The sequence below is a fragment of the Salarias fasciatus genome, chromosome 11 (genome assembly GCF_902148845.1).
Source record: "Salarias fasciatus chromosome 11, fSalaFa1.1, whole genome shotgun sequence".
Taxonomy (NCBI): Eukaryota; Metazoa; Chordata; class Actinopteri; order Blenniiformes; family Blenniidae; genus Salarias; species Salarias fasciatus.
The window spans coordinates 34,729,440-34,738,072 of record NC_043755.1 but is presented as its reverse complement, the minus strand read 5'-3'; the positions used below and the strand labels follow the sequence as shown (position 1 = coordinate 34,738,072).

The 8,633-nt window shown below is 57.8% G+C and overlaps 2 protein-coding genes across 3 annotated transcripts in view; one reads left to right on the top strand and one right to left on the bottom strand.

The window, feature by feature from the left end:
• The window catches only part of LOC115397278 (large proline-rich protein BAG6-like), a 7,782-nt gene extending 7,597 nt beyond the window's left edge, over window positions 1-185 (top strand). The window contains exon 8 of the mRNA XM_030103507.1: window positions 9-185. Within this exon, the coding sequence (XP_029959367.1) occupies window positions 9-185 (177 nt within the window). The remainder of the gene's footprint in view (window positions 1-8) is intronic.
• A 3,054-nt stretch (window positions 186-3,239) lies between these two features.
• LOC115397367 (tumor necrosis factor-like) lies at window positions 3,240-5,100 on the bottom strand. 2 transcript variants are annotated; one of them, XM_030103631.1, is made up of 4 exons: window positions 4,811-5,100; window positions 4,675-4,720; window positions 4,540-4,599; window positions 3,240-4,009 (listed from the first exon to the last, which is right to left on the bottom strand). In XM_030103631.1, the coding sequence occupies exons 1-4, from the start codon at window positions 4,979-4,981 to the stop codon at window positions 3,561-3,563; spliced, it is 726 nt and encodes a 241-aa protein (XP_029959491.1). In that variant the 5' UTR covers window positions 4,982-5,100; the 3' UTR covers window positions 3,240-3,560. The 2 variants fall into 2 exon arrangements, with proteins under 2 accessions (XP_029959491.1, XP_029959490.1); XM_030103630.1 differs by having other exon boundaries at window positions 4,540-4,720.
• Between the last annotated feature and the right edge of the window lie 3,533 nt (window positions 5,101-8,633).

Below are 8,633 nucleotides of genomic sequence, written 5' to 3'. Positions count from 1 at the left end.
CGGGCCAGAACCAGAACCACAACGCCTCCCAGCCGGACCCCAAGTCCCTGCTGCCCCCCCCCGGGTACCCCAACCCCCCCACGGACAACCACTCCTTCTCCAACTCCTCCGCCCTCTACCCGGCCGACAGCAAGATGAGCCGCAACCACTGCCACAACAGCCAGATCCCCCTGCTCTACAAGTAACGGGGCTGGGGGGGGGCTCTGGGCCGGGGGGGCTCTGAGCCGGGGGGGCTCTGAGCCGGGGGGGCTCTGGGCCGGGGGGGGGTCACCAAGCACACCGGGAGGCACACGTTCACTTTGTTTCTGTGCGACGAGCACATCGGTGTAGTGACACTGTCTACCACCAGGGGGCGTTTCACAGCTCAACACCCCCACATGACGCACCCCCCCCCACACACACACACACACACACACACACACACACACACACGCACAGACACACACAGACACACACACACACACACACAGATCATCCCCCCCTCGCCACCCCTCCACCCCCACCGGGCCCGCAGTGTGGAGCTGGGACTTTTGTGTTTGCTGTTTGATCTCAGCCTGGCCCCGCCTCCAGAGGGATGGCCCCGCCTCCAGAGGTCTGGCCCCGCCTCCAGAGGGATGGCCCCGCCTCCAGAGGTCTGGCCCCGCCTCCAGAGGGATGGCCCTGCCTCCAGAGGTCTGGCCCCGCCTCTGGTGGTCTGGCCCCGCCTCCAGCAGTGTGGCTCCACCTCCAGAGGTCTGGCCCCACTTGTGGAGGTCTGTCCCCGCCTCCAACGGTCTGGCCCCGCCTCTGGTGGTCTGGCCCCACCCCCAGTGGGCGGGGCCTCGGCCCTCATGGTGGTTTCTCTCGTTCTGTAATGTTTGAGCTGTTTCGTCTTGCAGTCGTCGTTTTGTTCTTCGTCACTCTTCAGGAAAGTCGTTCAGATTCACTCAGACGGACGCAGCGCCACATTCCGGTTCGTTCCGGTTCGTTCCGGCTCTGTTTGGGTTCTTGGAGGTTTTTGGCCATGTGGAACTCCGGTTTCACCCCAGAAGTGACAATGTGCTTTACTGAATAGCCATAAGTTAGAGGCCAGGGACTCATTAGCATGTGTGTGTTCTAATTCCCGTTAACCCCGAGTGCCCCGGCGGAGAGTGAAGCCACGCCCACACCGACACTTGCTCTGGAGAAGCCACGCCCACACCGACACTTGCTCTGGAGAAGCCACGCCCACACCGACACTTGCTCTGGAGAACAACTTTTCTCGTGTTTCCAGAGGTTTTGCTAAATCTTTTCTCAGAGTTGTGTTGTGTGTTTAGCGGAGTAGCGGCTCTCGGATAAATCCCTCGTCGTCCGAGAAAATCAGCACTGACGCACTGCTAATGCTAATCCTAATGCTAACACAGTCAGGCGAGCGGAAGACCAGCAGGAAGCTAATGCTAATAACAGGCTAAGTGAGCAGGGCACAGTGATAGAAGCTAAGCTAGAAATAACAATTCCAGAACATGGCACCTCTTCTAATGTTAACAATGCTTAAGCTAACATTGTGCTAATATGAGCTAGCTTTGGCTCAGTTCACCGGATAAGCAGGAAAGGTATGAAACTCTTAATAATGCTAACGTTCTATTAAGTGAGCATGGCAGAGAGCTACGGAAATGCTAACGATGCAGTGGGCAGCACTAAGCTAACAGTGAGCAGGACCAGCTCCCAGCAGCTCCGCTGGCTCAAGCTAACAGCAGGCAGGAAGTGATAGCATCTTGGCTAATGCTAGCAGTGGGCTGTTTGAGTGGCGTTACGGTAAAATATCAGAAAGTGAGAAACATTTATCAGCTTTCAGTGACGCAGGAATTATTTAGGGAAATATTTGCGTCTGAAAGGTTCCGCTCCGAGAGAACCGTGACGTTCTCCGTCCGTCCAGACGTGGGATTTTTCCGAGGGCTCCCCCTGCAGGTGAGCAGAGAAAGCACAGTTTTTATACACGTCCGATTCTCCAACTTCTTTTTATCTGTCGTTTCCTAAAAAAGTTTTTTTTTCGTTTTCCACCTCGTCCCACGAGTGACGGCGGCGTTCTCACGGCGGCGGCGTTCTGGTGGCGGCATTCCGGCGGCGCTCTGGCGGAGATTCGGTTTGCAGGTGTTTTGGTTGTGAAGCAGGAAGTGATGTCAGGTGACTTCCTGTGTGAGACTTGCGGGAGAACGAAAGTCGCTTCACTGGCTCCGGCCGGAGAACCACACCTAAGGGTGGAGCGCATAGCCCCGCCCCCTTTCTTCTGGATGGGTGGTTAGGGGAAGTAGGCGGAGTGGCTGGCCCCTCCCCCTCGGGTGTGGCTCTGCCCCTGGAAGAGCTCGTCTGGACGCATCAGTGTAATATATGAATGCAGCAGAACCCTCATTTATCCGGTACGTGGATCGAGTTCTCCGCTCCGGGATCTCTTCCTCACCAGATCCCACCAGATCCCACCAGATCCCACCAGATCCCACCAGATCCCACCAGATCTATAGATGTTGATATATTTCAGTCTGTGTACCAAAATATATGGAATCAATAAATGACTTGTTTTTTTCACTCAGGATTTCTGACTGTGGCTTTGATTCCATACAGGACGGTGTGTGTGTGTGTGTGTGTGTGTGTGTGTGTGTGTGTGTGTGTGTGTGTGTGTGTGTGTCCTGTCATCTGGGGTCGGGGGTCAAACATGTTTCCAGCTGCAGAACTTCATTCTGAAAACAAGACGAAAGTTTCTGTTTGTGGACAAAGACAGTGAAGCAGCTGTGGCAGCTCCACCCCCCCCTCCACCCCCCCCCCCCCCCCTCCACCCCCCCCTCCACCTCCCCCCCCCCCGGCCCCCCCTCCTCCTGCTCCTGCTGAAGGAAATGCTCCTGTGGTGCCTCAGTGTGGTCAACACACTCCTGTTTGTCTGCGGTGTGGGGAGGGGGTGGAGGGGGTGGAGGGGGTGCAGCGGGCGGAGCGGTGCTGCCTGGGGGGAAATCCCGCCGTGGGCGGAGGTTCTGCGGGCCTCCACCTGACAACACTCAGCAAAACCCAGAAGAAAGGCAGGAATTTCCCCTACTGAGGTCAGAGGAAGCATTCAGAGGGTGTGTGTGTGTGTGTGTGTGTGTGTGTGTGTGTGAGAGTTAATTCAGTTCAGGCAGCCATGGTGACATTTTATTATCAGTTCATACAGATAGAATCTCTGACACCTGATCATTTAAATACAATTAAATAGCAATAAATACACCCAGGCTTCACACACACACACACACACACACACACACACACACACACACACACACCGTGTGGCATTCCGCTACAGTCTCAGCTCAGCTTCCACTACAGAAAACAGGAAGTGATAAAAACAAACTGTTACAGTTTAAAAGACTTTGATCTCCATGGAGATCGAGAGGCTCCTCCGTCGCCACGGCAACGAGTCCTTCCCACCATGGCGACAGGTCGTTCCCGTGTTCCGCTGCTCCGTTGCCATGGTGACGGCTCATTCCCGCGTTCCGCTCCTCCGTCGCCATGGCGACAGTTCGTTCCCACGTTCCTCTGCTCCGTCGCCATGGCAACGGCTCGTTCCCGCGTTCCGCTCACAGCGCGAACGCCCCGAAGAAGGTCCTGCCGTCGTCGGTCTCCAGGAGCGCCGGCCGGTTGGTCTCGGTCCACAGCCGGTCGCCGCGCCGCAGCTGGAAGACTCCGCCCAGGTAGACGGCGTCGTACCAGCCGCGCCCGTCGGCGGGGGCGGGGCCGCGGCACGCCGAGCGCACGGCGCTCATCAGCGGGGCCCCGCCCCCCTGCGAGTCCGAGTGGCGCCACACGCCGTGGCTCAGCGGTACGGGGGCGGGCCCGGCGCCGCACGCCACCCGGAAGGACGCCTGGCTGTAGACGAAGTAGAGCCCGGACCGCGGAACCACCACGCTGCCGTTCCACAGCCGGAACCCGCCCTGGTCGAAGGCCTGGCCCTGGTCCGCCCGCCACCGCAGCCGCTGGCCGCCGCCGCCGCCGCCGCCGCCGCCGCCATCCTCCTCATCACAGCTTCCTGAAGGGAGACCAGGAACAGCTGTGTGAGAACCTGAAGTGGCGAGAGAACGTCTGGTTCTGCTCAGGACGTCTCAGACTCGCTCCAGTGTCAGTGTCCTGTAATTTGACCCCAGCTTCGTGAGGGCTCTGCAGGCTGAAGGTTCTCCACTGAGGGAACCTTCAGACCTCAGCAAGGCCGGAACCGGTTCTGTCTCTGAAGACAGAACTGGATCTTCTCGGTTCTCAGTCCTCGGCCTCCTGCTCCAGTACCAGTGTCTGCATCGGTTCTGGTTCCGTTCTGGTGAACTTCCGTCCAAACTCTGGTTACATTTGGGAGATTTGTGTCGGAACTGAACCTGAAGGGTCACATCTAGAACTGTGGACCCTGAGAACCGTCTGAACCCAGTCTCATAAAATCTGCTTTTATTCTAGACCAGACCTGATTTCAGTTCTAGGGAATATAAACTGATTCCAGAACAGAGTGGAACCGGCTGCAGAACTTGGTCCAGAACACTGGAACCAGCTGGTTCCCCAGGTTCTCCGACTCACCCTCCAGATGAACGGCCGCCTTCGCTCCGCTGCTGATCCGGCTCAGCGTTTCCTGCAGGTCTGAGACGGAACACAGGAGAACCCACATGAGAACCCAGGACACACCACAGAAGAAGAACCCGCTGCCGCTCTCACCGGTTCTGTCGGAGCCGCTCTGCGCCCGGGTTTGGCCCGACGGGTTCTACAGAGACAGAGAGAGGCAGCTTAGAGGGGCAGGGGAGGGTGGGGGAGGGCGGGGGAGGGCGGAGGTTTGGTAGATGAGGTTCCTCACCGTGTTCTCCACTCGTCCGCTGAAGAACCAGGTGAAGAGAACGGCTCCTGAGCCGAGGGCCAGCAGCAGGAGCAGAGAACCCGACACCTTCCACATCCACCCCGAGGTCCACGTCTTCTCCACCCCCCCCGGCGCCTCCACCCCCCCCGGCGCGCTCGCGTACTCCACCATCCCGATCGGAGAACCCGCGTTCCGAGGACGTTCTGAGGACGTTCCGAGGACGTTCTGAGGACGCTCAGCGACCGGCTCCCGGCGACGTTCTGCTGCTCAGAGGAACGGCGGAGTTTATAGAGAAGCAGCCGGAGGGAAACTCCACTGAGGTCATGGTGGGGGGGGGAGGGGGGAGCACTGGTGGCTGCAGGTGACGGGAGACACACACACACACACACACACACACACACACACACACACACACACACACGCTCACAGACACACACACACACACACACACACACACACACACACACACACACACACACACACACACACACACACACCCTGTGGGGTGACGAAGTGAAAACAGGAAGTAGCGTTCCCTCTGGGTTCTACTGCAGGTTTTCTCTTTTCTTCCTCTGCTGGTTTTTCTCGGCGGATGTGAAAGAAGAACGAGACGGAAGGATTTTCTGTCTTCAGACAGAAGAAGGAAAGAAAAGAAAAGAAAACACAGCAGCGTCGTTCTTCTTCCACTTTCCCTTCACCGTCCCAGACCTCAGGACAGAGACCAGAACCGGAGAACCCAGGAGAACAACCGAGGCGTCAGGAGAACCTGGCAGGAGGATCAGATCAGAGAACAGGAAGGAACCGACAGCACAGAACAAGGTCCAGACTGGAGGAGAAAAAGAGAGAGAGAAAAGAGGAGGAGGAGTGAGACTGGAGTGAAAACGGGAGGAGTGAGACAGGAGTGAAAACGGGAGGAGTGAGACAGGAGTGAAAACAAGAGGAGTGAAAACGGGAGGAGTGAGACAGGAGTGAAAACAAGAGGAGTGAAAACGGGAGGAGTGAGACTGGACTGAAAACGGGAGGAGTGAGACAGGAGTGAAAACGGGAGGAGTGAGACAGGAGTGAAAACGGGAGGAGTGAGACAGGAGTGAAAACAGGAGGAGTGAGACAGGAGTGAAAACGGGAGGAGTGAGACAGGAGTGAAAACGGGAGGAGTGAGACAGGAGTGAAAACGGGAGGAGTGAGACAGGAGTGAAAACAGGGGGAGTGAGACAGGAGTGAAAACGGGAGGAGTGAGACTGGACTGAAAACGGGAGGAGTGAGACTGGACTGAAAACGGGAGGAGTGAGACAGGAGTGAAAACGGGAGGAGTGAGACTGGACTGAAAACGGGAGGAGTGAGACAGGAGTGAAAACGGGAGGAGTGAGACTGGACTGAAAACGGGAGGAGTGAGACAGGAGTGAAAACGGGAGGAGTGAGACTGGACTGAAAACGGGAGGAGTGAGACAGGAGTGAAAACGGGAGGAGTGAGACTGGACTGAAAACGGGAGGAGTGAGACAGGAGTGAAAACGGGAGGAGTGAGACTGGACTGAAAACGGGAGGAGTGAGACAGGAGTGAAAACGGGAGGAGTGAGACTGGAGGAGTTTACAATCGGAAACTGAAAGAGTCAATCAGAAGGTCAACCCGACGGAGCTGAGGCTGCTGGACACGGGGGGGGGGGGGGGGGGGGGGGGGTGCTATGGGGACGGACCGGACACCGCAGGACCAGGACCAGACCGCCACAAAGACTCAGTGGGGGACGGAGGCCTTGCTCATGAGTCGTGGCAGAGGGGAAGAAACTGGTCTTGTGTGGTCCTGGTGGAACCGGAACCTTCTCCCAGAGGGGACCGTCTGAAAAAGTTATGGTGCGTTCACACCGGACGCGTCGCAAGCGTCGTGAGCGGCGCTTTTCTATGCAAAGTCTATGGTGGACGAGCGTCGTGGAGCGGCGGGCGGCGGGGCGCCGCGTCAGGAGCGTCGTGAGTGTCGCTTTTTGAGAGTTGGGAAAACTGAACTTTCGACGCGCTGCCGCTGAGCGTCAACCAATCAGAGACGATCCCTCCGGTGCTACGTCACTACGAGTGGTCCGAGCACCGATGCGGGCCGGCCAGTGTTGCTAACTTGACGACTTTCTCGCTAAATCTGGCGACTTTCCAAAGCCTCTTGGCGACGTTTTTTTGTCAAAAGCAACTAGCGACAAATCTAGTGACCTTCTCTGGTGCTCTGGAGACGTGACAGGACGTCTCGCTGCTGTCGTCAATGAGCAGTGGGTGCTGTGAGCCCCTCCCCCGTCCCAAAGCGCTCACAGCGGTCAGTCTCAGCAGCGCCCCCTGCTGCAGGCAGAGCAGAGAGGAGCAGACCAGCCAATAGCCACTTTTCCGACGACGACGCGGTCTAGCTTTATTTAACAAATAAAGCCGAGCCGCTCTGCTGATGCGATCCGCCAGAGCTGGAAACAGAAATCAGCCTCCAGCGCGCCGATAAACTGACGTGCGTCAAGAGCGTCGCGAGCGTCGTGACCACCTGGTGTCAAGCGTCGTGTTTGAAGCGTCACAAGCGTCAGCTTCGAGGCGTCCCAAACGTCGACGACGCCCGCGACGCGTCCGGCGTGAACGCACCATTAGAGTCAAGGGAGGGAGGGGTCTGACCAGAGTGGGAGGAGTCTGACCAGAGTGGGAGGGGTCTGACCAGAGTGGGAGGAGTCTGACCAGAGTGGGAGGGGTCTGACCAGAGTGGGAGGAGTCTGACCAGAGTGGGAGGGGTCTGACCAGAGTGGGAGGGGTCTGACCAGAGTGGGAGGAGTCTGACCAGAGTGGGAGGGGTCTGACCAGAGTGGGAGGAGTCTGACCAGAGTGGGAGGGGTCTGACCAGAGTGGGAGGGGTCTGACCAGAGTGGGAGGAGTCTAGAGAGAGTGGGAGGAGTTTGTCCACCATCTTGCCTGCAGGCTCTCAGGGTCATGGAGGTGTCCAGGTCCTGGAGGGAAGGCAGACTGTAGCCAATGATTCTGCAGAGCAGTCTGTCCCTGTCTCTGTCCCCGTCTCTGTCCCTGTCTCTGTCCCTGTCTTTGTCCCCGTCTCTGTCCCCGTCTCTGTCCCTGTCTTTGTCCCCGTCTCTGTCCCTGTCTCTGTCCCCGTCTCTGTCCCCGTCTCTGTCCCCGTCTCTGTCCCCGTCTTTGTCCCCGTCTCTGTCCCCGTCTCTGTCCCCGTCTCTGTCCCTGTCTTTGTCCCTGTCTCTGTCCCCGTCTCTGTCCCCGTCTCTGTCCCTGTCTCTGTCCCCGTCTCTGTCCCTGTCTTTGTCCCCGTCTCTGTCCCTGTCTCTGTCCCCGTCTTTGTCCCTGTCTCTGTCCCTGTCTCTGTCTCTGTCCCCGTCTCTGTCCCTGTCTCTGTCCCCGTCTCTGTCCCTGTCTTTGTCCCCGTCTCTGTCCCCGTCTCTGTCCCTGTCTCTGGACTCTCCGTAGTCTGTCCCTGTCTCTAGCTGTGGCTGCACAGAACCAGATGGTGATGGAGGGGGACAGGATGGATTCCATGATGGAGGGGGACAGGATGGATTCCATGATGGAGGGGGACAGGATGGATTCCATGATGGAGGGGGACAGGATGGATTCCATGATGGAGGGGGACAGGATGGACTCCATGATGGAGGGGGACAGGATGGACTCCATGATGGAGGGGGACAGGATGGACTCCATGATGGAGAGGGACAGGATGGACTCCATGATGGAGGGGGACAGGATGGACTCCATGATGGAGAGGGACAGGATGGACTCCATGATGGAGAGGGACAGGATGGTCTGCTGAGATTCTTGATGAGGAGCTGATGTTCAGCAGGAGAGAGAACACAG

Bases quoted from the DNA above. Each gene is read 5' to 3' on its own strand.
- LOC115397367 (XM_030103630.1), bottom strand. From the start codon at position 4,981: ATGGTGGAGTACGCGAGCGCGCCGGGGGGGGTGGAGGCGCCGGGGGGG. The intron at 4,721-4,810 runs GTGAGGAACCTC...CTGTCTCTGTAG, and splicing joins GCGGACGAGTGGAGAACACG to AACCCGTCGGGCCAAACCCG. The intron at 4,010-4,539 runs GTGAGTCGGAGA...GTCTCCCTTCAG, and splicing joins GGCGGCCGTTCATCTGGAGG to GAAGCTGTGATGAGGAGGAT.